Source organism: Gymnogyps californianus, chromosome 18, assembly GCF_018139145.2.
Source record: "Gymnogyps californianus isolate 813 chromosome 18, ASM1813914v2, whole genome shotgun sequence".
NCBI lineage: Eukaryota > Metazoa > Chordata > Aves > Accipitriformes > Cathartidae > Gymnogyps > Gymnogyps californianus.
The window spans coordinates 6,304,131-6,331,055 of NC_059488.1; the positions used below are offsets into that span (position 1 = coordinate 6,304,131).

The 26,925-nt window shown below is 50.8% G+C and overlaps 1 protein-coding gene and 1 long non-coding RNA gene across 5 annotated transcripts; one reads left to right on the forward strand and one right to left on the reverse strand.

The window, feature by feature from the left end:
- On the reverse strand, positions 1 to 26,824 carry SH3GLB2 (SH3 domain containing GRB2 like, endophilin B2). Of its 4 annotated transcripts, XM_050907774.1 has the most exons (13): positions 26,675 to 26,824; positions 18,203 to 18,344; positions 17,737 to 17,865; positions 16,366 to 16,499; positions 15,806 to 15,898; positions 13,632 to 13,643; positions 11,533 to 11,595; positions 7,088 to 7,111; positions 4,193 to 4,282; positions 3,582 to 3,682; positions 3,074 to 3,088; positions 2,177 to 2,441; positions 1 to 1,477 (listed from the first exon to the last, which is right to left on the reverse strand). In XM_050907774.1, exons 1-13 carry the CDS (start codon positions 26,735 to 26,737, stop codon positions 1,370 to 1,372), a joined length of 1,239 nt encoding a protein of 412 aa, XP_050763731.1. In that variant the 5' UTR covers positions 26,738 to 26,824; the 3' UTR covers positions 1 to 1,369. The 4 variants fall into 4 exon arrangements, with proteins under 4 accessions (XP_050763731.1, XP_050763734.1, XP_050763730.1 ...); XM_050907777.1 differs by lacking the exons at positions 11,533 to 11,595; positions 13,632 to 13,643 and having other exon boundaries at positions 26,675 to 26,823; XM_050907773.1 differs by lacking the exons at positions 3,074 to 3,088; positions 13,632 to 13,643 and having other exon boundaries at positions 26,675 to 26,820.
- On the forward strand, positions 8,343 to 26,296 carry LOC127023593 (uncharacterized). The gene is made up of 3 exons (XR_007767462.1): positions 8,343 to 8,403; positions 21,275 to 21,423; positions 25,555 to 26,296. It is a non-coding gene; the product is annotated as an uncharacterized LOC127023593 (long non-coding RNA).
- Positions 26,825 to 26,925: the final 101 nt, after the last annotated feature.

Genomic DNA, 26,925 nt, shown 5'->3' on the forward strand with positions numbered 1-26,925 from the left:
GGAGGTCAGGCAGTTTGTTTATTGGCAAATAAGTGCTGAAAACCATGAGCCCTACATACACAGGTGCTCAGTGCCCTGTTACATTAGAGTGGTCACGATACCATTGGGGAAAGTGCAAAAGATCAATAAACAAGCAAAGTTAGTTCTGACATACCGAGGGGAAGGTTGTGAACAGGGAGCTTGGTGCAGGTGAGTTTCTCTTCCATCCAGCTTGAGTGGAAAACTAGTTACACAGCAGCGGAAGTCCTTTAGGCGAGCTCTAGCTAAAAAGCTCATGATAGGATTAAAAGGCATACACACCTGAGCACTCCCTTTGAGCTAAACCACCACACACATCAAGGGCAGCCTGGATTGTTTAGTGTGTGTATGGCCAAGAACAGCTGCTTGTTGGAGATTCCAGCACGTGGGACCATCCCTTACTGTACTAGGATGCACCAAGTCTGTTCACTGCTGAGATGGGAGGGGAAGTATTAGTTAAATCAGTGACCTAGGGTGAAAATAAAGTCAGGCTAAAACATGCCTGGAACAGACGCACTGAAAGAAAAGCCTGGACAATTAACACAAGGAGCAAAGCTTGTAAAAAAGGCTTGTAAACTCTGCAGTCCAAGAGCAGTTTCTCAGAGGAAATGCAAGCAAGATGCATGGTCCCTTGCACTGAGGTTTGACTTTTGACGTACAGGCCCTATGTTGTTAGGTTGGTCTTCACAAAGAAATTTCCTTCCAGCTTCAGAGGACAGTTCTAGACTGAAGCCATCAGGCACCACGACAGTAAGCATGGCTCTTAGAGAGCCTCGCATTCCTGTTCTCCCACAGGTGAGCAAGGTGGGGGGGTTTAACAGGCTCTTAATTCTTAAATTCAGCTTCCTTGCCTTAAGAGCTAGGTACATGTCAGAGGGTTTGTGTGGGACACTTCCTCACTGGAATGCTTGATGGTGTGACTTAGGCAATTCTACTGCTGAAGAAGGGAGAGGACGGGAGGGGCAGACGGGCACTAACCCACACCAGACACAAGGGAAGTGTAACTTAAACGCCGTGAGCAGCTGCCGAGGGAGACAGCTTGCTGGCCCTGGGAAAGCCACTGCGATAAACAAGACTAGGGTAGGAAAAAAAGTAATCAAGGAATCTTGCGCCATCAAGACTAACCTCAAAGCAGGCTGCACTGGTAGTTAACAAATTTAGTCCTGGGTGCCATCAGCCCTTTCCCACAACCTTTCTGTAACAGTTTTACCACTTCTTTCCCACAATTCCCATATTAGCAATGGAGTGTCAACCCTGAAGAGAGCAATGGTCTCGGATGAAGAAATCCGCATTAGAAGTGCCAGGAGATGAGGGGTGCATTCTGCTTGTACATTCTTCTTCCTGGAGACATTTAACTTAAGAGTTCCAAGTAAGTGACAGGAACTTTCCCTTTCTGGTTCCCTCTTTCCCCTATGAGCCAGTCTGGGTCCATGCCTGGCAGGCTGTACACAGTGATCATCTGGGGAGAGAAGACAACATTAGACAGGACCTTACTTTGCAGACAGAGCCAAGAAGTTCAGTCAGATGGGTACTGAAAGAAGAATTATTCCTGAAGTTCATTTAGCAGGCATCTGTGCCCTTTCCCCGGAGCCATCTGCAGCTTTACTAGAAGATCTACAGAAATCTGCCCAGTGATGTCCCTGTTGCCTTTTCATTCTCCAAATTGACTTAAGGTATTTTTGCATACAGGGTGGCATGATATCGCTATGTCATCCTTTCTGAATACAAAAGTTCAGGCTAGTGAACAAGAGAGTTTGCAACTTGCTGAATTTCCTTTTTTCTCAACACGATTAGACCAGGCTTCCAGCCAGCAGCTTATCCCATTGCTCTCAGGTAAGGTAGTTATAGTTGAGGGTCACAGTGAAGATACTAAGTATTGGGGTATTTTGTTAGCTGGGTACAGCTAGACTCCAGTAGGAACAGAACAGTATTGGGGTGATGTTCTCCAACAGCAAATGGCCATGAGCACAAGCTCACTGCAACTCAGTGGATACTAGTGTCAAAGAAAAGACTCTATTAGCATGTCCATAAAACAGGGTTTTCAGGGGCAGGAAAAGTAACCGAGACCTTGCAGAGCATGCAACAGTGAGGATTATGCCTAGCATAACTGCATGCTAGGCAGTTATAGCAAAATTCAGCGCAAAGGAAAGCTACCAACCTCATCTGCAAGAAGTGCCAGCTCAGTGCTGTCAGCTGCTTCATAATCATAGAGGACTCTGGCCTTCCGTGTCCCACTGGCGGGAGGCTTGACTTCATTTGGGTTCAGTACACTCTCTGCCACAGTATTAGGCACCCCAACAATCGTGGGCACAACTGGAATAGTAGGCACAGCAGGGAGTGTGGCAGCAGCAACTGCTGGAGGAGAGGTAGCAGCTGGGGGAGGAGATGTGGATTCTGCGTTGCCTACAAATGTGCCTGAAAATCTTACACAGGAGAAAAAAGCAGAGTTCAGTGAGGCTCTAGTATGAGGAACCAAGAAAGAGCTCTTTCTTTCAGTAGTTACACTGCAGAGATGATGCTCAAGAGTTCCAGCTAACAGCTGCAACATCTGCACTGCCCTTCAAGTGGGGAAATGCACTCAGTTCTCAGGTGCTGAGACTATGCAGCAGGTAATAGCTGCCTGCTTATTTTGATTCCAATGTCCTATTACAGGACTGGCACCTAACTCGCAGAGTACGAGCCTGAAGCGTGGCACTGGAGAGGGGTCGGGGCAGGTGCTGTTCTTGGCTCTGCAGCTGTTTTACTGGGTCCATTGTACTGGGTCCTTGCTCTGCTCTCACGCGGTCTGTGTTACCTGTTTAGTCTGCTAGTTCTTCGGGAAAGGGACAGTCATTGTTGCTGTTAAACTGGATGCCACAACTGGAGGCTCCCAGGCTTTCTGGGCTCTCTAGAGAGAGTAATGGAGCTCCGCCTCATTTATCTGTAGATACCCGCCTCTGCACTAAGGGAGTGCAGCTCTGGCCCTTGCTCGCCTTTGTAGTGAGTCTGCAGAGACTCCAGAGTTTGGCTGAGGTGGAGAGCTCTTAGAGCTAATCGTGTGCAACATCTTACTTACATTTCTCCTTTGGAGCTGTGAGCATGGAAAAGAATGGAACAGGAGTAGTGAGTGATCACGTAGAGGCAACAGCCCCTCCTGGGTCAGGCCACCACGCTGATGTGACAGGTAACAGACAAAACAGCCCTGCCCGCGCCCACGGGATGTGCAGCCGGCAGCACAGAATTAGGTACTGCTGGAGCTGAGCGCGCTCAGGCTTGCTGCTTGGCAACAGGAATTTGTCTCCCATGTGATTTAACTAATTTAGAGGAAGAATGTTTGAATTCTCATGGCCATCATGCTTTGAGATGAATGTATAAAGCCCAGATGAATCCAATGGCAAAGCCTGCTCTAAATGCACTACCACCAGGATTGGTCACCATTCCGTAAGCTCAGCAGCTCTGTCAGAGCTTGGAGGGGGCTTTATAACTTCTACCCAACAGTATGACGTGGGATGGGGAAGGCGGCCTGAGCTGGGGGTAATGAGATGAGTAACCCTCAGAGAAGTAAAGGCAGTCTCTCTTCTCACCTGCCCAGTTGCTTCTGCAGGTCCAGCATGTATTGGTAACACTGAGCATAGTAGTTGGTCTGAGACTCCACAAACTCGTGCAGACAGCGAAGATGATTCACCTGGAGGGAGAAGGACCATAAGCTGGTCTGTGAGTTTGGTTGCCAGGCACAGGAACTCTCTTCCTGCAGCTACTGCCTACCCCCAAGGGAAGCAGACTTGTGCAGGCCAGTATTTAAGAGTTACTTGGTTTGCTTGAATACACTAACTTGTTAAGTTTGGGAATGCTGCATAGGCCCAAGGGGGATCTCAGAGAGGAGGCTGCTCCTGGCACTCTAGCCAGGCCCACGTGGCTAGCCCACAGCTCTAGTGAGAGAGCAACAAGGTTTTTCTGGCTCAGAAGCATTTCGAGGACTGCAGAACTGGCAGTGGCACTGCCTGTGCAGGCTTCATTATGTTTTTAGTTTGAGCATTCCAGATCTTACGAGGAGGTTGCTGTAGCATCCAAATTTATGACCTCTTCTACCTCTACTCCCAATGCAGGGCTCCATCATCCTCTTGGCATTCTTCCAGAAAGGAGCCAAGAGTCTCTGTGGTCCCTGTAGCCCCCCCAGTTACCTAGGAAGACTCACATGTGTGCTGCTGATCCCCTCCAGCAGGAGACGTGTCACCTCCGCCTGTCGATCGAACTCAGTCTGTGTGAGCCGCAGCTCGTGTTCTGCCTGCAAAACAGGACAGGGTGTTCAAGACAGCACAAGGCAAGGACCCCTGTTCTGCCTCTTCCAGGGAGAAGCAACACCCACCTCCTCTACCAACCCCCCCTTTTGGCACGGAAACAAGTGTGCTGCTGGCTCAGTAGGATCCACGTGCGCCTGTGACACTGAGCATCAGGCACAAGACACCCTGGGTTAGGATCCCAGAGGCCTCTGGCTGTATTTCAGCTTGATCCTACACTGGATCATTGCAGGTCATGGAATGGCAGCTCAAGACTGATGCATCAAGCTAGGAAGCTCCTACTCCCACAAGACTAGAACATGAAGATGGAGAGGCTTTGTTAATCCCGAGGTATGTGGAAAGCCAGTCCCATGCCAGCACCTGTCCTTTTAACCCCCTCTTTTGAAGCCTATCGGCATAGGAATGTGACAACCTCCCTAAGTTTCTCTCCAGAAGTACAACTTTTGCCAGTATCCTTTTTATCACCACAGAACAAAGGCTGAGGCCAGGGAGCATTTACCAAATTGCTATTACTAACTAAATCTCTCTGCAGTGGAGATGAACATCCCAATCCAACTTCTACCCAAGGCTCTCCTTTGAAGCTAGTTACTTATTTTGAGCTAGGAGGAATTAAACAACAGTTAATAGAAGGCAGCTATGCAGCAGACATTGGGAATTCAAAGACAGACTGCTACTGGAGACCCTCTTTACCAAACAGACAGAACATCTCTTCCCCCACCAGCAAACAGCATATTTACACTAGTGCAGTTTTGCAGTACCAGAATACCCAGGGGGATCCTTGCAAAGAGAAGAGCCCCAGAAGTGTTGGAGCAGTCAGGTGCTCTGGTGCCTGCTCTCCCCTCCCGCTGCCAGAGGGAAAGGGGTGCACAAACAGGCACATTTGTTCTCTCTAGCGTGCGTTACTCCTTAACACCAAGTGGAATGTGCCAGTTCCCTCTTAGGATGTGCTGTGACCGACAGCACAGAAGAGTGATGTCCACTCAGCTACAGCTTACTGGAAGGAGAGGAGTACGGGTTCTGTGTCCTTCTCCAGGAGGGTGCAGCAGTCGGAGGGCTGCCTGCCTTGGTGCAGCGGTTCCTGCACAGCACCAGTTCTGGGAGAGAGCTCCTTTTGCTGCTTTAGAAATGCCCTGATCATTCTGGCACAGGAGCGACTTGTCTGGAATTGACCCCAGAGGGCTAATCCAGACAGGCTGATGGAGCAGAGGCCACATCACTGGTGTTCCTGAGCAGGGTCACCCCAGAGGAGACGCAGCTTTCTCACCACGGCAAGCTGGAGGAGCTGCTGCAGGCCATTACATCTCTCCTCTGGTAACAGCGTTACCAGTACTGTTGTACAGCTAGGCTAGAACAAAGAAATGCTTTGACTGTCTTTTAATCAGATTTGTCTATTTTAAGCTACAACTGATCTATTTTCTTGCATCCTCTCTATGAGAGGGATTATTTAAAGGAGAAGGGGGAATGTAACAGGAAATACCAGTGCAATGCCTTACTAAGCACCAAGAGATTCTTGCTCCAGTGAGCTGAGCAAAGACTTCAGTAGCAGCAGAGCTATTTGAAACTTGTGACAGGCAGACCCAGCTCCATTTGCCACTGCCTGGGATTTGACCCATTGCCTCTCCCTGCTGGCTCCGAGCAGTTGCAGGATGTAGTTTCTTATAAAGCCAGCACCGGACTGTGACCTGGGAGGTCCCTTCCAGTCTTGTGCTTCTCCAAGACACAGAGAACTTTGAAGTTTACTGACATACTTTGGTCTATCCAACCAGGATAGACCAAAGATAGAGGATAGAGGAACAGAGCCTTGCATGCTTATAGCTGACTGCAGTCAGCTTATTTGTTTGAGGGACTGAAGGATTTAAAGTACAGGATGAGCTGGTTCAAAAACAGCCAGTCTGCTCTGATGATGCATTTAGAGTAAGGCAGTAATAGGTTGCTATCATGCGCAGCATGCAGGAACGTGCCATTCTACCACCTTGCAGTTCAGGCTTCAGGCTAACGTCTGCTGGGGGTGTTTGAGGTATGAAAGGCAATGGGATCCCAGAAGGTGTCTGTGGAAGCTCCATACCATGCTGGAGCTCCACACAGAGCTCACCCTGGTCTCTAGTCCACTAGCAGCCCTCCATCCATCTTCATGGACAAGTCACACTCCCCTTGCGGAGCCCAGAAAATAAACAAGATCTGGGACTTTGCCTCCAGGGATCCACTCAGAAGGGTAAGTGCAGCTCACCCAGACAGAATCAACTCCACGACAGGCTCCAAACCTCCCACCCTGCCCTCCTGACAGGGCTGTTCCCTCCAGCAGCTGGGGCTGTTGATGGGGAAACCCTCTGTCCTTGCTTCAGCTCCGCTTAGAGCTCCTGCTCGGACCCCAGAACAAGCAGGCAAGGGACTACTAGAGGCTAATGCACGGCACATGCAAAATTGGAGCAGGCAGGGCCTTCGCCACAGGAGCAGAGCTGAATCACACCACAGCGCATCACCTCTGCTCCCGCGACACCGGCGCAGAGTTGTCTTTTATCGCATACAAACGCACGCCTGGTTTGCCTAGGAAGTCTCTCACATTAGGTACAGCCAACTGGCCCACGGGGCAGGCTCTTCCCAAGCCACTGTCAGAGTCACCCTGAACCCCACAGCTGCGGGATCAGAACTGAGGCTGACGACAGCAACATCCCGCTGATCCTCCCCTGCACGTGTGCAGGCACACAAGCAGGAAGGAGTCCACAGCACCCCCGCCCCCTGAACACCACCAGCATGCCCAGAAGGTTTGAGCACCATTTCAGCTGGGTACTTACTTTTTCCACCTCGTCGCTCCAAAGCTGTAGGGGCCACAGAGCAACAGGAAAGGAGATCAGTGTTGGAGACGTCGAGAAGCACTTGGCATTAACACCAATTGGCAAGGACACTCCGTGGACACAGCAGGCCAACTCCGGGGACAAGCTAGCCCTTCACCCAGCAGCAGCGGCCAGATCGATGCCCCTTCCCCTCATTCCTGCACCCTCGAGCTCAGTTTCACAACAGGAGGGCAAGTCCACACCACCAGAGCCAGCAGCTCTCCAGCTCTGCTCCCTGCCAGGGCTGTTACAGCAACTGCATTCAGTGGGCTCCAGAAAGAAAAGGATTAAGCAGCAGAGTCCTCTGAACAGCAAGAGTTGCTCTACTGAAGCCTGCAGAGGTTGGTGTTGAAGGACAGCCCTTCTTTTAGGATTGTGGAGAGGCAAGTGAGCTGCTTGAGCCCATGAACAGGGCCTGGGAACTGCTGTGAGCTCAAGCCAGAGACCAGTGTTCCTCACCCACTGGTCTAGAGAGCTCAGGTTAATGGGATCATAATCCAGCCAGTCTGCGCTACCAACAGGCATGTTTAGTTATGGCAAGGAGGAAGCAATGGCTGGATGCTGCCTTTGAGCCAGGCAAAATATCATGCTACTCCTTCCTCCTCTCCTCACCCACAGGGGCACATTCGGGGCAGCAAAACATGGCCAGCTGCTTGCTGGGATCTGGCTCCAGGACATGAAAAAATTGACAACAAAAGTCATGCACAGCGACGGGAAAGGGAGAGAAGAGGTAGAAAAACACATTGATCCTTCCCAGAGGTCCTCGGCTTGGCCTTTCCTCGGCCGACAACTACTCCCTCAGCCCTGGCAACATGAAGAGAAATCACCCTGGATCAACTGGGAGCACACCAGCGTGCCAGCAACACCCCACATCAATGGGGCCAGGGGAGATGGCCTCTGAGGACCTCAGCTTCACCCTCTGATGTCACCTTTGCAGATCAGGGAAGTTCACCACAGCATGGCTGAATTTGCCCTGCAGGCACCTGGGAGCCCTGTGCTGGATGCTGCGGTGTCAGCAAGAGAACACGCTCTGGTCAGACCCAGGGTCTCCCAACTGAACCTTGCTGAGGTTTGCTCACCAGCAGCTGCCCTCAGGTGGGCTGTGGTAGCCCCAGGTGCGGAGACAACTCCACCAGCCAATATAAGGAGCACCTGCAGGAGCTGCCTGCACTGGTGAAGGGCCAAAGCAGGAAGGTGTTATGCCAGGCTGCTTGGCTTGCTGCCTGCTCCTGTTCTGGCTTCTGCCCCCTGGCCTGCAGCTCAGCTCCTGCTCCATGGTACGTAGCCTGACTGGCATCTCTTCTTACTTGAGCAGAGTTATTGTAGCTGGTTCCCTTATGATCGCAGGCTGTCCCTGCGCAGCGCTCAGTGCACTGAGGCTGGGTGTTTTCTCTGACTTTTAGGTGGATGTTTTGTTACTGTAAGTCAGAAACTGGTTCAAATAAGGCCTGGGCAATTTCAACCATGTGTGGGGACACAAGCCCCTTCTTCTCAGTCTAAGAGCTCCTACTCTGGAAGGCAGGTGGTGGAAGATCCTCATAGGCAACTGAGAAGTAGGCACTAGCCTGAACTGCTGCTCTGGCACAAGACCTCTGTCAGCACACCCTCGTGTTTTTGGAGCAAGGTTTACTACAGGGGCAATGGGAAGCTTTCACTCTGGCCACAGGTCTTCCTACTTGGATGCTGCAGGCAGTACTTAAGGCATTTCAGGCCCATTTGATCACTGCAGTACCCATTGAATTTGTAGCCAATTTGTCTCTCTTCTGTTGGCCTTGCTCTGGGGCAGTCCAGCTTTGCCCAGATCTGTCCCTGGGCTAAGGCACTATGCGGCTCTAGTCAGAAGTGTTTCAGACAGCTCAGGGAGCAGAAAAGGCCATGATCTGCACTTGACTTCCTCCACCCCAGCTCAAGCCAGAGGAACCCTCTTTAAGGTACTCAGTATGTTTTTCTTGGAATCATTCCTAGGAGTACAGCGCATGGCAAGTGGCAGGGTCTGAGAGAAAGGGATATTTAGGCTTACACAGCCCACGTACACCTTCTTACACAAAAAGAAAAGGTCAGTGTGGGAGAGAGGAGAAATGGCTCCTCAGCCTCCAAGTCATACAAAACAAGGGAGGTGCTTGTATCCAGGTGGATCTAATTCCATCTAAGCCCTCCTGTTATGGAAGGGGAAAAAATAAAAGCACCATGTTATCCACCTCTCCAAAAAACAACAACATAAATTTAGAATCCAAATCGGAGCCCTGCTGAGGGCGTATGGTCCAGGAGAGAGCTGACCTGTTTGCTCACCTGTAAGACAAAGTTGTTACCTGGGCATAAGCAATCCCTCCCTCCAGAAAGGAGCAGAGCTCAACAGCAAGGTAAGCAGCAACCACTGCTCTATACCGTCAGTACGCAGTAAGACTAAAGTAGCACAAGGACTCTGGCCTGGAAGAAAAGCAGAGCAACCGTATGAAGAGCTCCTACCTTGCAGCAGTGCCTGACCCCTTGGGATGAATGCTGGGATTAGAGAGCTTGTTGCAAAGCAGTCCTGCCGGCACAGAGCTGGGGAGCAGTCTGGGCTCAGCCCATGTTCTGCTCATTAGAGATGCCAATTGTTATTCAAGTCACCCCTGCTAGTGCAGCTGGACTTCAGGTGGCACTTCAACCACCGCTTGCAACCTCTGAAGTAGACAGTTTTGGAAGCCACAAGGACCACCGCTGGCTAGGCCAGCAGGTTTCCTACAGGCACTCCTGGCAGGAGGCCCTGCTGTGCAACCATCAAACATGATGAAGTGATCAAGGTCAGTGCTGGCTGCTTACCTAGAGCAAGCCTGTCTCCTAGAGCCCTGCTCTAACTGTCCGATATCATCATCACTGCTGTCAGAGCTTCTCCAGCAGAGCTCTGGAGAGGGCCCACTGAACTAGACAGAGATGTGCCAGGGTAGACACCTGTGGGCTAAAAACACCCCAAAATCTATTTCTCCTGTCATGTTACAGTACTTGGTATCTGCTCCCCAGAACAGCTTTGCAATACAGCAAAAGCAGATCAGCTTGCAGTTTGGTGATGACTACACATGTTCTACTGAGCATCCAGGCACTCTGCAAGATGCTAATGCATATTATACAAATGCTTGCCTTCAGATCTGCTTTAGAAAGCCTCAGGGAATAATCAGGATACCCTGGTCTAATCAGAGCTATTCAGAGGCAGGGAAAGCCCAGTTTCTCTCCTCTGATTCTCCTAGAACTCAGTTTTAGTCCATTATTGAGCTGTCCTTGGAACAGACCTTTCCAAGGGAGAAGCCAGAGCCACAGGCTTGCTGCTAGTTGCTGCACTAGGAGAGATGGAAACTGAGCAATTGCTACAGCATCACCAGTATCAGCTTCTTCCTAAGGAGTCTTATCACCAGGCCTGTTACCTATGGAAATAGTTTTCTAGCTATTGTGCAAAGCTATCTCTGATCCCAGCATCACTCTCCAAAAAGGTCAGGACAGATCCCCCTGGGAACTAACACTGATGCTATCAGCTCAGACATACCTCTTTCTCCAAATGGGATGGGTTGCCCATTAACCAAATCCAACTTGTTTCCATGATGTTTTGTTTGCTAGAAGGCTGGGCTGTCCTTTTTCGTATCTACAGATCCCACTCCCCAGCCTTTCCACTCCCAGATTATTCTATTAACAGGCATCAGTGTTGTTCTGAATGCTATTTAGGAAGCAAGATGATCAGTTTTCAACATTTTAACGAGAAATGTGACATTGTGCAATGGGGAGCCATGAACACAGCACGGAAAGTCAACTGCTTGACCACAGCCACTCAGTGCAACACAGTAGAGATGCAATGGGCTATTCACCCACCCCCAGCGCATCTGACTGCATAACAGCCGCCAGCAGACAGGCCCCAAGATGAAAGGAAAAAAAAGTGACATCTATTTGCAGACTAGACAAGCCTGCACTGTCAGCCTACTGCGCTACTGACACGATGGGTGGCAGGGAGATTCCTCCACCTTTGCTTCTCTTGACCAGCTACAAAGCCTCTGAGCACTGACACCACAGTACTGATCAGGCAGTCATGCATGTGACGTTGCCAGTGTACAGCTCAAATCATCCAGAAAGGCTAACCTTTAAGGTGTTTTCCTTTCAATTGCTCCACTAGCAATAAAAAAGTCAGAAGATTCCCACTAGAAATGTGGAAAAGGATTGGCAGAGAAACTGGAAAGCAAACCAAGCAACAAAAGTACCAGACCCTGACCACGCACCCCTACAGGGGTGATCTGCATCCTTCAGGTTGAGTCAGAGGAACCCTGGGCAGCCCATGTCACATTAAAATGTTGAAAACAGCAGAGCACTAGGTCTGAGTTTAAGTCAGGTGGAGAGAGGGGCGGGAAGAGGTTGGAGAGGCAATATCTGGGAGTAGGCAATCTTACCGCTGATGCGCTGGCGGAGAGAACGTAATTACGAGGTCTAGTCTCCTGAAAGTCAGGCACAGCCTAGTGGGGGGAACAGAGTTTCATGTACAAGTCACGCAGAAGAGTCGATAGGAGTCAGTCGGGCAACGGATGGAAGAAGGGAGTAGTGGTTTTCTCCTGTCTGGGCTGGGAGCTTAGTTCAAATTCTCATTGGATGGCAGGAGGGAGGTCTCCCAGTCTGGGCAGTGGTGTGTGGAAGCTCTCCCCAGGTGGAAGCCAGGCTTGTGCAAGAGGAGGTGGACTGGCTCATACAGTCCCACCCGGTACCTGAACAGCAGATATTTCTGCTGTTAGAAACTCTGCCTGTACTTACAGCTATCTGCTCATACAGCGGCCAGTTGGAGTGGAGATGAGACAGCACAATCTCAAATTCATTTCCCATTCCCTTGCAGCCAGCAGGTTGCTCATGTCATGTTGGCTCAGTCCCGTGGGCAGGACCTCCTTTCCCCTTGCTTCCCGCCTACAGTCCTTGAAGTGTCCCTGTACAGGGCCTTGTCCTTAAAGTGAGCATGTTTATGAGCATCAGAGCATCCTTTCCACAGTGCCTTTTAAAGAAACACATCTACTTGTTCTTACTCTCACCAAGCCTCTGGGCATGTTTCCTCCTAACAGACTCAGATCTGCTATTTTCAGTAAGGGGCATGGCTTCGCCAAAGCAGATCTAGTCCAAAGCCTTGCTGTTGCCAAAGGTAGTGTATGAGTTTTCATCCCAGAGGTCAGAAAACCTCCAAGCCACCTTCTCCATAGCTAAACCTCTGCCCTGGGGCAGGAAGACTTAAGCACTCTGGAGGTTTTGCTCATTGGGAATGCAAGGGATCCAGTCCATCCCCACACAGGTGTGGGCTCACTAACCATCACATAACATGGTCTCTCTGTCCAGCTAAGCTAAGACTAGGCCTCCTCCTAGGATGACCTTTGGCTGTAGCATCACCCAAAGAGATAAGCCAACGAGCTAGCTTACATCAGGACCATCACTGGTGCGATGGATCAGGGCATCCTCCTGGTCAGCCTTTACTGCGCAGTGGGTTGGTGTGCAAGGCTGGCACACGATCCAGCTGTAACCCAGCTACGTTGTTAATCCTCTCAGGCCCCACATTTCCTCTCCCAGGTTAATCTCTTTGCAGGTCACCCAGACCTACTTATACATGCTGACCCGATTTGCTGGGCCCCGATCAGCCTGCTGGAATGAGTGACCGGTGTGTGGAAGAGCGGTCAGGCAGTCCCAACAAGAAAAGTTTTTTTTTCAAACCATGTAGGAGTTTTGGGGATGGCTGGAGGAAGGAATAAGGAGGAGCAATTCCTATTACAAGTCAAAGCTGAATATAGGGAGAAAAATGCACCGGTGAGATTTGAGGCCAGCACAGCAACTAGGCTTGACTCCTCCCTGTGGGGAGAAGAGATGTTTCACAGAAATAGCTTCTTATGGGTTTTGTGGTTTTTTTTTTTTTTTTTTAAAAAGATCAAGAGCAACTGAAGAAACCTCTCCTCCCATTCCCTGGTCTCCAGGGAGTCCCAAAACTAGTCATAGCACATGGGATGAAGGAGGCAAGCTGCTCTTGCACTCCTGTGCATGGAGAAGTTGTATTTGCAAGCAGTGGTCAAAAAGGACCCACCTCCCTCCCCCTTCCACTCTTGTAATGGGCAAAAACAGGCAGAGCCCTGGAGCCTGGAGGACAGAACAGCACCACAACCAGCTCAACCTGCCTGTCATTGTCTCTGGGCTACCTCCTTTCCAGGAGAGGGACTTGCCACCCAACCCGACCTCCTCCTGCCTGCAGCTGGAGAAGCCTGAGTGGGTCTTTACAGGAGCCCCTGCTTGCAAGCAGCGTTGATGGAACCGCGTGCATGCTCCAGAGGGGCTGCAGGCAGCCGACAGACGCTCCCATCTTTCTGGAGCACCTTCCCCAGGCAGCCACAGCCCTGATCACGCTCAGCACATGCTCCAGGGCCAGTCCCAATGGGACAAGGGAGATATGAATTTTCATTTAAAATGGGAAAGAGACAATGAGAGGTGTTAAAGAAAAAAAATCACAGCACTTAGCACAGTCAATACTCACATCTCCCTCACACTGAGCAAATTACAAAGAAACAAAACAAAAAGGTTAGTAAACAAAACAGCATCAACAGGAAGGACAAAGCACAGAGTCCGAGGGAAATGCACAAGCCCAGATACTCGAACAGCAGCTCACAGGTCTGGGCAGCAGCACACTTGGAGAGTCAGTCACGAGACAGAAGCTGTGGGAACAGAAGTTTGCACTACAGAGGGGAAGAGCAGCAAGAGAGTGGTGAGCTGGGAGAGGTGCAATACTTTAGGCCAGCTTGGATGGAGAGGTGTGACACAGGACTCCAGGCATGTTACATGTGGTCTAATGATGAGTTAACATGCCTAGAGCAGAGGCAGCAGTTCTCCCCCTCCACCCCGTGCTGGGAGCTTCTGCCTGTGCCTTGTCCTCTAGTATTCAGTGAGGCACCCAGAGCCCTGAGGCCAGGGACCCCACCTTTAAGCTAAGCTGGGTAAGAGATGGGTGCCCACAACAGCACCTGAGGTTGCTCTTCTGTTGTGTGATCTCTGTTTCAAAGAAGCAGAATGGCTGAAACGTGGCTTGGGGCGAACACCCTGGAAAGCCTGGACTGGCTCTGCATCCTGCCTGGGGCACCCCAGCCCTGCAGTTCCAGTGGGAAACCAAGTTTTTCTTTTCCAGCTACAGGGAAGTCCCTCACCCAAGGGTCTGTGTGCAGGTGAGAGGCCTTGGGATCACTTCATGTAGGAAGCAAGGTAAAGAGGGTGGAAAGGGAGGAAGCACAGGAGGTATCTGAATTCCTGCTCTGATTTGAGCTTAAGATAAAGCAATGGCCACCACTTCCCACTGAGACTGGGGACACTGTCCCCTTCAGAAGGGGATTTGGGGATCCCTGAAGTTACCTTCAGTGGATCTGGGTGACCCGACTGATGAGAGGAGGCTTTCTTAAAAGGGCAGTTATCACTTTTGTTCATCCATAGCTTTGTTCAGAGCTTTCCCACACAGGCCTGAGCACTCTAGTAGACCTGCTGATGGAGGCTGCTGAGCTTAGCACAGCTTCCCCATATGGCATGTATGCAGTTAGAGCTGGAGAAAAGGGAAAATACCCAGGAACTGGCCACCCAGGGAGCTGCAAGGCCAGAGGCCCAGCTGAGAGATGGCTAGAAAATGGGCTCATGGCAGGGCTCCTAGGCTGGTATCCCAGTGCATCCGAGAGACCAACTGACAAGGATTCCTGCCTATTCTGATTGCACACATTTGCTAGTTAAGCTCCTGGCCCCAGGCTAGAAGCAGAACTTGGCAAGTCCTTGTGCCAACAGCCAGAGTGCTACAGGATGGCAATCTGCTTCAACGAGGCCCTCCAGGGAACCCACCAGTGCCCAGCTACATCCTCTCTGCCTCCTGCTACACCGCCTCTGCCCAGGGAGAGCCCAGCTCCAGGAGATGCCTCAGGTCCAGGGAGCACCCTGAGCTGACAGCTCTTGTCAGCCTCAGACAAGCACTTTGAAGTGCTTGTCCCCATTGCTCAGGCCTGCGGACAGTGACACTGGCTGACTTACCAGTCCCTTTGCACTGCTCTGACCTGGGACCTTTGCTAGTTTACTTGCCATGATTTCCCCAAAGCCAGAGGGCAAGACTAGCTTGTAACTAGACAGCACCATGAATTAAATGAATAGAGAGGCTGAAGGAAGGACCTCTTGGTAGCCAGTCTGACCCCAGCCACCCCTTACAGGCTCCCACGGCACTCCTGCCTGGGGAAGACGAGTTGGCAGAATCCTAACTAGTCTGAAAGCCTGGGACTGCTGCAGAGCCCCAGCATGCTTTTCCCTTGCGCACCTCCCAGCTCAGCCGTCTCTTGGCTTGGTTTGAGATCCCCAGGGAAACTTAGCAAGTCCTCAGAAGATGCAGCCTTTTAGTTACTAGCACAAATCATCCAGCAACCACTATCAGTCAGGAGGCAGGAGCCTGGGTCAAGCAGAAGTTTCCAGACTCTGGAAGCTCAGAACTATTTGTTTCAGCAACTCCCCCAAGGGAGGACATCTCAGGAACAGGCACATGGCTCCTGCTCCCTCTTCCCTTGCATACCAGACGAGGAATTCCCCCACCCATGCCTGCCAGAGCCAGGACATAGTAGGGCAGCCTAATTTTTGTCCATGTGAGCCAAGTCCTGGGGCCAGAAGGACAGAGAGGTGAATGAGGGAAAAAGTTACCGTTGCTTTTGCCTCGGCAGCTTTGGCTTTCTTCAACCTGGCTTTGCAGGCGTCCAGATCCAGGCGGCGGTTCTGCAGGATCCTCCGCTCTTTCTGGAAGGGATAGAAAATGGGTAAGAGCAGACTGCTTAGGAGCTGTTGGGGAGGGAAGGGGACAAGGTATCATCTAGGAATCAAATCTATTTCCATATCAAAAAATGCTAGTGAGAAAGAAGCAGTTGCTATGTTCATCTCATTAGCAAGACTTTTGGGCCTGGCTGCCAGGGATACAAGCTAACCTGGAATCAGAGCAGCCCATGGGTGGGTGGTGTCCACTAAGCTGCAGGAGTCAGGAAAGGAGTTACCTTCCTCATGCCCATCAATTGGCAATCCTTCCCTGCCACAGAGGAAACCCTGAGCAGACCTAGGATTGGTCCTTGCATTCTTTGAGGGGAGAGGTATGGAGTCCTCCTTTCTCATAGGGAAGGAAAATGAGTTCTTCCAGGACTGTTTCCCTGTACCCCTGCCCTCCTCGTCTCTGGTGACGTGACAAGCTTCCCCTTCCCTGCTACCATACTTACAGATATGGTTCGCCAGTCCCCTTCCAGGAAGTTGCGCAGTGGGGTCAGGAAGTTGATGGAGGCGGAGTGGATGAAGTCCCGTTCTGCTGCACCTAAGCGCCTTTGAGTCTCTCCAACTTTTATCAAGGTCTTCCCTGCAATAACAGGAGCCTTCAACTCCAGGAGAAATCAATTAACATTATGTTGGCCTCAGCCATCTCACCCAGAGCTACCAGGCTCCAGTGTTGGGGGACAAAGGCACAGTGTACCCTGCCTGGGCAAGGTGACCATGCCCGTACCACACCAGCTTCAGTCCTGACTATGGTCTGCTTTTAGCTTGAGGCCTCTTCTCAGCTGCTCCCAGTGCAGCTTTGATCTTATCTATCTGCTGAGGCACTTATTCCGCTGACGTCCTTTTACTGCTATACCTGCTTGCGCAGAATGATCTTTGTCTCATAAAACAGAGGCACAGGAACAGAGCAGCAAATTAAAAAGCACCAGAGCAGAAAAAAATGAGTTGATTAGGCAGCGCTGGCTCTAGATGCAGTTAACAGCTGTTCTGCCTGTAACAGGACTCGCTGTTGAACAACTATTGATTTGGAGAGCAGTAACAATGCTCATGGCAGAGGCAAGGACAGCTGGAAGTTAAAGCTGTGCTTCTGTGCAGGTCTGCTGCTTAAAGAAGCCAAAAATTCCCCCAGGAAGGGGCAACTGTTAGGATTTAAGAGCAGAAAGATGCTCTGTGTGGTGAGGAAGGGGCCTGTTGAGGCTTGTAGCCAAGCACCAACCTTCCCAAGTCTGTTTTCCTGTTCTCTTTCTGCTGGAGAAAGATTTCCACCCTCCGCTTGCAGGACACAGTTAAAGGATGGTTCTCCTGTTCACAGTCTAGAGAAACTGTGTGCAACTACATACCACCTTAGACTAAAAATATGCTCAAACTGGACAGAGCTAAAGCCATTCACTGCAACTCCCTGTTCAGGCTAGTTTAGAAAGCCACAGAAATAGCACAGAACAGTTTCTGTGTCCTGTACCAGTTCCACTAGCTACCCTGGATCTGCGCGTCTTTGTTTCTTCTCTAGCTCTGCCAGACTTGAGGACTGCATTAGGAATGGGGAGACCCCTGCTCCTTTTCCCCCACAGCACGGAGCATGCTTTGCTGTGGAGTAAGACTTGACTTCCTACTCCAGATGGGCTGTTTGCTTCTGTGCTAGAGAAGACCCTGCTCTGGCATCAGCTTTGACACGCTAATAGGCAGGTTGCCACAGGGGGAGCAGGCCACCCTGCCCCCTTCAAGAGGCACACTGTGGAAGCCTTAACCCAAAACAGTAGTGGGGATACTCTCTCAGGAGGGGATGGATTCCCAGGGCTTTTTAATTAGCCAGGCTGACTTACCATAAGGTGTCCCTGGCCCAAAGTCATTAGCTGCTTCTGTCATGTACTGTGCCAGCAGCTCCCCGTTGGTGACCCGGGAAGGCACCTTCCGGTCAAGCTTCTCATAGAGGAATTCTTCTACTCTGGCACCTGGAATGAGGATGCCACGGTGGTTACAGGATGGAGGAAGAACGAGGGGCCCCTGGAACTGGCATTCAGGGGAGCCCACCCCATGCGGTCCTCAATAACGCACTGGAGAGCAAGCACCAGCACCAGGAGAAGGTGTCCCTTCCCCAGTCCTCGGGAGCACTGCCAGGCTGTGTAGGGCAGCGCCAGTCATCTCAGCTACGTAGGGAAGGAAGGACAGGTCTGCAAAGACACGTTTCTTCCAACCCCCACAAACTCAGTGCTCTCTGCCGAAGGGCATGTCTTCTAACACTGAGCTGCAAGTGATATTTGTCCTTCATGCATTAGAAGCTGGACTTACTAGGGTTTGGCTGTAGCAGAACTTCAGTCTGACGCAAGATCTTCTCTGTCCAGTTCTTTGTGCAGTCTGCCCTGGCCAGAAGGTTTTCAAAGTGGGCGTCTAGTTCAGTCTTCTCAGCCTGGCCCAACTTTTCTTCAGTGAACTGCAGGAAGGAGGCAGTCATTAGAAGGTCTGTTCTACTAAAGCAAAATTACAGTGTGCTACAGGGCTATTAAGAGACACTGAGGCTTCTTCTGTCTCATGCATTTATGTCAGAGTAGAGCTACAAAGCCTTCAAGGTGTCATTCTTTGTCCCCAGGCATCTTTCAGGGGAAGAGGGCAAATTTTTGCCCAAGAGTGGAACAAGCATTGAGCTAAAAATAGAGTCCAGATTTGAGAGGTGTTCCAGAATAAGTAACTTTTAATAAGGTCTGGTACAAAAATATTCTAGTTGTGAGGAATCTATTTAAATGTGCACGTGGCTTGCAGTACTTCATGCAGGAGAGCAACAGACATCCTTCAGGTGAAGCAAGGTGCCAACTCCCTTCACCTCCTCCTAACCAACTCTACGTCCTGCAAACCCAATGGGATCAGGAATGCCACTACCACCTCACAAGTCAGGCTTTCTTCTCATCTTATTAGACAAGCATGTACACAGTATCGGTTTTGCTACAGGGCTTGTGAGTGCCCTCCAACAGCTGTCAGACTGACAGTGTCTGAGCGCTGCCTCCCAGCTCACCTCCTGCCTTGCTGGCAGTGAGCTGCCAACTGAGCATCTGAGGTTTAAGGAGGCTCAAACTCAGGATTTAGATAAAAATGCTTCCGACAAGTGACTCTTCCTGTAGGAAATGCTCTGAGGCAGAGTATTGAGAGAAATATAATGGTGTCTGACTTCTCTCAGCACTCAGATTCATACTGGCAACAGACTCTGCCTCCGTGATTCCTTTTAAGTTTAAAGTTAGCAGCAGGGAAGAGCAGGCTGTGCAAGTCTTCAGTGTTTTCATACTGGGCAGTGACATCTGACGAGCAAGGTTTGTCAGTTTGGAGGTGCAGCGTCAGATGGCTTGGACACCCCCCATTGCTTCCTTTGGGGATTTCTGAGAGAAGAGCCCGTTCCCTCTCATCCCATCCCCATTTTCCACTTGCTCCTCTCAGTGAAGCTGGCCAACTTCAATGTATTTTTAAGCACAATTTCCTGCTCTTGATGGAACCAGCATCTTGTTGGATCATACTAAAAGACCCCTTTAGACAGCTATGCCACTTGGGATCCTACAGAGGTTGCAGTTGTCCTTTTAGCCCTTGTTGCTGACCTCTGGTGCCACCATTGAGTCATCAGGACCTGGTACTGTACAATACCTGGTACAGTCAGGTGCCAAGAGATTAAAGCCTGGCTAAAACTCTTAGATGAAATACAACTCCTGTCTGATCTGCCACTTGTACCTTTTCCTCTCCCCTCCCCTGTCCCATAGCTCAGCTCTAGATGGGCCAAGATGGGGTCTTAGTCTGCTGTCTGCTGCCCCTCCTGAAAGGCTTTCTGGCAAGCCCTGTTCCTGTGGCTGCCCAACAGCCCCAGCTACATTCGCATCCAGTACAATGCTGGGAACAAAGTGAGATAAGGAGCAAGCCCAGAACCAGCATGCGAAGCAGGCAAACAGCCTTTAGGAGTCTTGTTACCAGCCCTGTGCAAATGTTACTAGATGTCTGAGATATGCAAGCCCTTCAGGTATGTTTACCCAGTGACGTGTTTGGGCAAGATTCGAGCTAGAGCCAGTGAACTGCTTTGCCAGATGTTGGTGGTGACAGATACTCAACTGCAAGGACAGTCACACTCCCTCCTGCAGCTCGGTGGGGACAGAGGAGTCGCAGCCATGCATGACCAGGGATCGCTTCACCAGTCTCTTCCTCAGCACCAGTAGCCCCTGGTTACTGGCACTTATTTTCAGCTCAGTCTTGCCATGGCCCCCTGGCTATTGCTGGACATGGCTAAAAGCAGATTCAAGGTGAGAGAGTGTTTGTATTGCTTTGTACCTAATGTCTATGATTGTCTTTGGGGGACACACATGACTATCAGACATGCGTGAGCAGCTGAGGCTCTCTTCCTCTGTCACTGTTGGAAGCCCAGAGCTGTTTTCAAATTCTGCCAGGCTGGGCTGAGTCACTGCCATGCAGCAAACTGGGGCTTCCCAGGTATTTGGCACCAATTCTTGAGTCATCTGCTTAAGAGCTTTCTTAAACAAGCCAAGAGTCTTTGATGCAAGCGTAACGGTCTCTCTCACCCCCCCCTTCCCAGACAGCTTTTTGAGATCTCATCTCACTTTCAAGTCCAGCTCTTCTTCCTGCAGTTTAGACTCATCCTGCACCAGCATGTGCCCTGGTGCTGTCAAGCCTAAAGCCAGTTTATCAGCTGAATTTCTCCACAGTGCTACTGCCAGCCTCTTGAATCACTCCAGCCCTGGGGTCCTTTGCTATATTCACAAGCAGCATCTCCAAGCATCACTGTCCTTTGCAGCTGTTTTCTGTATTCCACCCCTTCGCCTGATGCGGTGGAATAACATGGGTCATTTGCACAGCACTTTGCCAGGGAGCAGCCAGGACTCAGAAACTCAGTTCTTATCTCAAATCAGGCACTAAAGCTGTTTGTCTTGCAAGAGGGCTGAGGACACGCACCATGATCACTGCCAGCCTGGGGGCTATGCCAGAAGAGGAGGATGGGCAGGAATCTCAGTCACAGCCTGTGGCTCTAAAGGGTCAGGCCAGAAAACAATCTCTTATTTAGGCTTTCTTTCAGCGTTGGAAAGCAGGGCATGAACATCACGAAGTGGGTGCAAGGGCATGGGAGGTTGTAGCTCACATGCTGGGAGGCTGTTACTCCATTTACACTTAATGCCCTTAGTGTCTCCCTCAGCCCTGCCCAGAAGTCAGCTATGCTGCAAAGTCCAGACCCAGGCACGGCCTGGGGGCAGTGGGTACCATCTCATTGCAGGTTGCTGCAGAGGGTGCTCTTTTCCTCCCCTGCAGCACACTTCTACCTCCTTGTCTGTGCATGGGGAGTCACTGATCCAGCTCAACTTGACCTCTAACATGACTTTTTAGACAGATCAGAGAACTCACCCGACTTCACAGCACTACTGGGCATGTGCCATCAGGTGCAGGGGAGAGCAGGACCACCTCTTGCAGGAGCAGCTTGCAGTGAGATCAGATGAAGCTTCTCATGAAATCACAGCCAGCAAAGGAGATTAGAGGTGAGTTACAGTGCCTTATCCTATGAACTGGTTCTTTTTCTTGTCTGGTGCAAGTGGAGATCTGAGCTTTCAGGTGGCAACAGGTCTCAGCTGCTGATGCCCTCTTAACTGACTGCCCAAGCCAGTGTCCCCACCAAAAAGCAGGGCAGAAGAACAGCAGTTTATGAAGTCTGGCTACTCAAGCACTTCAAGCAGAACTCCCCCATAAAGGATTTCTGTTCCTAGGAATTTGTTTTCATAACACTTACAGAAATGTCATTATTTTTCCTTCCCATTGAACATACATAAGATTTCACTGTGAGGCCCGGAGATGCAGGAGAACAGACGAGCTAATCATACACTCATGCCCCCTGACTGTAAAAAGACAGATGAAAAATATTTTGTGTCTTGCTGCTCCTGGACTAGAGGCATTGCTGTCTTTTGCAGCACCAAATACTCCAGACTGCCACAAATGGGAGTGTTACTTGGTTTTATCAAGTCGACCTACAGGCTTGGTGCTATCCACCTGGGAGAGAGTCAGGGCAGGCAGAGCACATGCAATTGCAATGTCTGGGGAGAACCTTAAGCTCCTCCATCCTGCTGTGGCAGAACTACTCCCACTTGTTTTCTAGAACCTGACAGTTGGGTCAACAGTCCTGCCCTGAACCAATTCCAGAATCTGCATCCTGGGATCACGTGCCAGGTCGCAGTGCTGAGAGGCTCCACTGATCCTGCCCTGCAGGAAGCATCCCTGCAGCTGATCCAGCTGAGCACCCGTCCCGTCTTTGTGCAGGGAAGCTGATGAGGTGATTAATAATGCAGGGCAGCCTTTTGTCGAGTGCCACTCTCTCACTCCAGGAAGAGGAGAGTCGTGCTGCGTTCCAGGGCATCAATAATTCAGCCAAAGGTTGGGTTTCCTCTGGGAGGCTTGGCTGGCCAGCAGGAACACTAGATGCATTATCGGGGCCCATGTGGGCAAGCAGGCTGACAGATCGGGAGAGCAGCACTTGGGCAACAGGCCCAAAAGAAGCAAGACCGTGCTGGACTGCAGTTAGGGCAGCTGCCTGCGTTCACAGCTTGGGAGAAAAATCCCCTTTTCCCCAAGACAGTTGGTAGAGACACTATGGGATGTCAGCAGGGTCAGCAAGTAGTGCTGAGCTGGATGGGTCCCTCTGCACTACAGCATCAGAAAGGCTGTGCCTATAGCCCTAGGGACTTAAGGCCATCAAGGTTAGGCTTTAAAATAGCACATGCATTGTTTTCTTTGCTGAAAGCATTAGCACCTTTCTCCCCTTAAAAGTGAGGGGAATAAAATCCCAGTGCTCTCACTGAGTTATGCCAACACCACAGCTGTTTTGCACAACGCAGCACGAGTTGACTTGTGTCTCTTCCAGGCTTGTGTGATTTTTCCATCCCTCTCCCCTCCAGTTGGCCCAGGCCTGTATGCTGTGAGTTCAGACAGGGTAGCTGCAGCCCCCTTGCAGAGGATCTGGTGGCAGAGTTCAGGCCCTTGTACCACTTGCAGGGTCCCCAGTTTTTCCAGCTGATCCAAAGATCAAACCAGGGCCAGGAGTCTTAAACCAGGAATAGCCTCCTGCACCTGCCAGTAGGTTTGGGCCATTGGATTTTCTGAAGCCTCTGAACAGCTCAAAATACCCAGACTATGGTAACATTTGCTTTTTCGGTGATCAGAGGCATGACAGAATCAGTTGAGGCAAATCTACCTCCCACCTTGTACAGGGTTCCATTAGGCAAGAAGCCATAGTCACTCAGTCAGCATCTAAAAACTACCTGAATTTCAACGGCTCTGGACCAGAGTATGCTTCAAATATTTGGTCACCAGGAGTCAGGAAAGCTAGGCTGCGAGCCAAGTGAAACTGTGCTAGAGGACAGAAGGAAGCCATTAACAGGACAGCTTGGTTAACTCATGAGCAAGGCATTTAGGAGAGGAAAAAATACTGCCCTCGTGGATTCATAGGTGTGTTTCAAATGCAAACATGCTCTGGCCCATACCTCTTGCCTTCAAAACCCTTTTCTTAAGTCACCTCCTGTTCTCTTGACTTTTAAGGTGTCCAGCAACCAAGGTATATCAACCCCAGTGAGGTCAGCAAGCAGAGGGTCCATTTTCTCTATTAAAGATATTAAAGATAAAAGTCTATTTTATCACCAGAGTTCAGGGAGATGGGGGAGTCTGTCTTTCTTCAGGAGCTTCAAGATAGAATAAGTCAACCTCTAGCTGCTAGTAGTAATTACATTAGCAGTGGGATAAGCACCCAAAAGCTGTACTCACGCTTGGGCAATTTCACCCAGAGCCAGTTTACATCAGAACTGACAAAAGACAGACACCTACAATTATTTCCAGACATCCCTGAGAGAGCCTGGCTTGCAGCCTGTCTAGAACAGAGACATCCAATGTGTTACCTTTGGAAGGAGAGATGCCAGTTCTGTAGGGAAGCTGGAGCTGTTAGCATAGCTTCCTCTGCAGAGGTTTGGGATCAAACCCACTTACTGATAACTGGAAGGTGCAGCTGATCAAAGAGAAAGGCCTTATTCTTCTTCAGTGAAGATGAAGAGAATGACCTGTTTGAAGTGTGTCTGCAGGTGTTAGGGGCTATGTGCCACATCCCCTCTGAGGATACTAACTCGATGGCTGCAACTGGTGGTGCAAGTGTCAATACAGTACATCCTCAAGTGAGATGCTGAATCCTACAAAAGCTCTATATCCTTGCAGCCGCCCAAGCCTAGAAGCTTGTTCCCCACTCCCTGGGTAGCAGAGCTGACCACCACCTTCCTACCCCAACTTCTACTATCTGCTTTGCTTTTCTGAAGGAGATCGTAAGAGATGCCATGAAGCCCACAGGACACTGCCTGGTCAGGGAGCCACATACACAAGCCTGGTAAGATAGTTAGTGTTTATACAGCTTTGGGGAGATACTACACAGCTTCTTTGTCATGGCCACCTCTGTCCTGCTCCTGCTGGAGATGGGTACAGGATTGCCCACCCAGGAGCACATAAGCCCTTCAATCTGCCTGGCTGCTTCTCAGGTAGGAGTCGTGCTAACTGGTGCCTGAGCTAGGAAGAGCCATGTAAAGGCAGCAGTGGGGTTTTGAGTTGGTTTTTTTTGTCATGCAGGAGGTCAAGCCTAGTCCAAAATCTTTCATCCAGCACCTACATTAGGTTGTATTTGACAGGTTTCAAACCAGGATTGCTCCTGCCCTAAGCCTCAGGGAAGCCACCCCAGAGGTGATGTGCTGACCACGCTGTCTCCTTTCCCCTCACTGAGCAATGCTACAGCCCTTCTTCCAGTTCGGGTTAAGCTCTTGTGTGTTGGCCAGACAGCAATAGCTAATGCTGTCTGAGTGGCACAGCACATAATGGCCAGTCCATTTATCTCCCAGTTGCTGCAGTTCCAGTAAAACATCACTTTATTAAATGCCTGGAGCCAAAGAAAGCATCTCCAATGCTATAGAAAACTGAGTTTATTCTAGGCAGGTCTTATTCCCCTCGTAGAGATCTGCTGTGCTAGAGTGCTACAAATCCAATCCTTACTGCCAACAGCAGACCTCAATTGTCATTTGTGGCTCTTGGTGGCGATAGGGCAGTGCTTACCCACACTAGCAGCAGGACTCTATGGGGACAGCCCAAATAGGCCTAATTCCCCCAGCAATGACATTTCAGAAAGTGGTTTTCAGCCTCAGCAATGCATTTCCTTCTAGTCTCCCCTCCTTCCACAAACACCTGCATGCTGTCCACAAGTACCAGGGCCCATTTTGTTTCAAGAAATTACTACTGTAATTAGGCATACGAATATTCATATACAAGATTATGTGGAGTAGGTGTAGTAGGCAGAAGCCACTATTTATAAACGCCTCCTTGCTCTAGAATCACTGTGTGCAGACACTGTTCCCATGCCTGTCTCCTTCCTACGCCTTCAAGCTAAAAACCACTTATCAGAGACTTACAATAAGGCTTCTAAACATAAGATTTCTTTACAGCATTTCTTCCGTTCTTCTGCTACCAAGGTCATTTGCATGAGAACAGCATCTTTAAGCTTTCCATCTGCTCCTTATTTTGCACCTGTAGTTAATATCTCTCTTTTTCATAACATATGACTCATTGGCGCGGTTACAGGAGGTGATATCTGTTTACAGGAGACCAGTTCCTAAAAGAGCCAGAATTACTCCACTGCACAGAAGGTTTGGAACAAGACAGCACTGCTCTGTTTGTTTATCAACCCCCACACAAAAGACAGAACAAGTAGCCCAGTCCCAGAGTCACCAAGTGGACTTCACTTTTCAGGCAGAATCCCAACCAGCTCTGACTTGCCTCTCTCCTCTTCTGCCTAACCAAGAGCAGTTTTCTAGTTATTATGCCAAAGAAGCAGAGGGACTCAGCAGCCACATCTCACCACCTGCGGCACACTTTGCTCCTCATGGGTAGCCAAATTTCTTCACTCCACAGCTCCAGGGGGTCACTGCATCCCCAAGCAGCTCCTGATCTCAAGTTTGTGAAGGATGGTCCTGATGCCACATGAGCCTACCGAGACACTACTTGCTCGGTCTCAGCAGCTCCTTCCCATCACTTTAACAGTACTGTGTTTTGCCAGGGCCTGGGAGCTGCTGCTACCTGACCTCCTGAGGGACTGAAGTGCAGACCACCTGCAAGGCCACCTCTACCACATCTCCCTAGCAAAAGGGAAGAGTTCCCCGATGGGTCTGGGCACAGCTAACTGAACAGCTGTTCGCAAGATAAGCTTTTCTTTAAGAACAACAACCACTAGGCAAGCAATGTCCTCTCCACACTCCTCTCCCCCCTGCCCCAATCAGTGTATTGGTTAGAAGCACCTCCGGGGCTGTTTGCCTTATTAACCTCTACCAGACCATCTCACCGCAGCAGCACCATGGTTTAAGCTTAACTCCTGCTCGGGGTCATTCAGCACCGCCCGGAGCCTCCAGTGCCCAGAGGTGGCCGCTCCTGGGGCTGTGGCTCAGTCACGCAGACCCATCCAGCTCCAAGCTCATTCTCCAGCCTCCCTCGGGCTGGGAAAAACCGCCCTGGCTCTGCTGTGCCCTCGACCCGCGGGTCCCAGGGTGCGGCGCAGGACGCTCCGTGTCCGTGCGACGGGAGGGAGGGAGGCAAGGCAACGGGAAAGACGCTGCCGGGGGAAGGCCCGGCAGCCGCAGGGGAGCCCCGGCCGCAGGCAGGCCCGAGCCTCCCCCTTCAGGCGGGCGCCGTTGCCATGGCGACGCGCTGCGGCCCAGCCCGCCTCACCTGCATGGCGCGGGAGAAGAAGACCCCCGCGTCCGACGCCAGCTTCTTCACGTTGAAGTCCATGGCGGCACCGGGAGCCTCCGCCGCGCCGCGCCCCCGCTGTCACCGCGGCCGCCGCGAGCCCGCCCTTTATAGCGCCGATCGATGCCCTCCTCGAGCCGCGCCGCGGCCTCTTAAAAGGGCTATGTGTCATCGGCGGGGCCTCCCAGCGCCGAGCCGGCCGGACGGGCGGCACGGCGGCGGGAGGGGGG

Excerpts from the sequence above, each read along its gene's own strand:
- SH3GLB2 (XM_050907774.1), bottom strand. The coding sequence starts at position 26,737 with ATGGACTTCAACGTGAAGAAGCTGGCGTCGGACGCGGGGGTCTTCTTC. Across the intron at positions 7,112-11,532 it reads TCTCCGCCAGCGCATCAGCG|CTTTGGAGCGACGAGGTGGA; the intron begins GTAAGATTGCCT and ends TGGCCCCTACAG. Across the intron at positions 1,478-2,176 it reads TGGCACTTCTTGCAGATGAG|ATGATCACTGTGTACAGCCT; the intron begins GTTGGTAGCTTT and ends TTCTCTCCCCAG.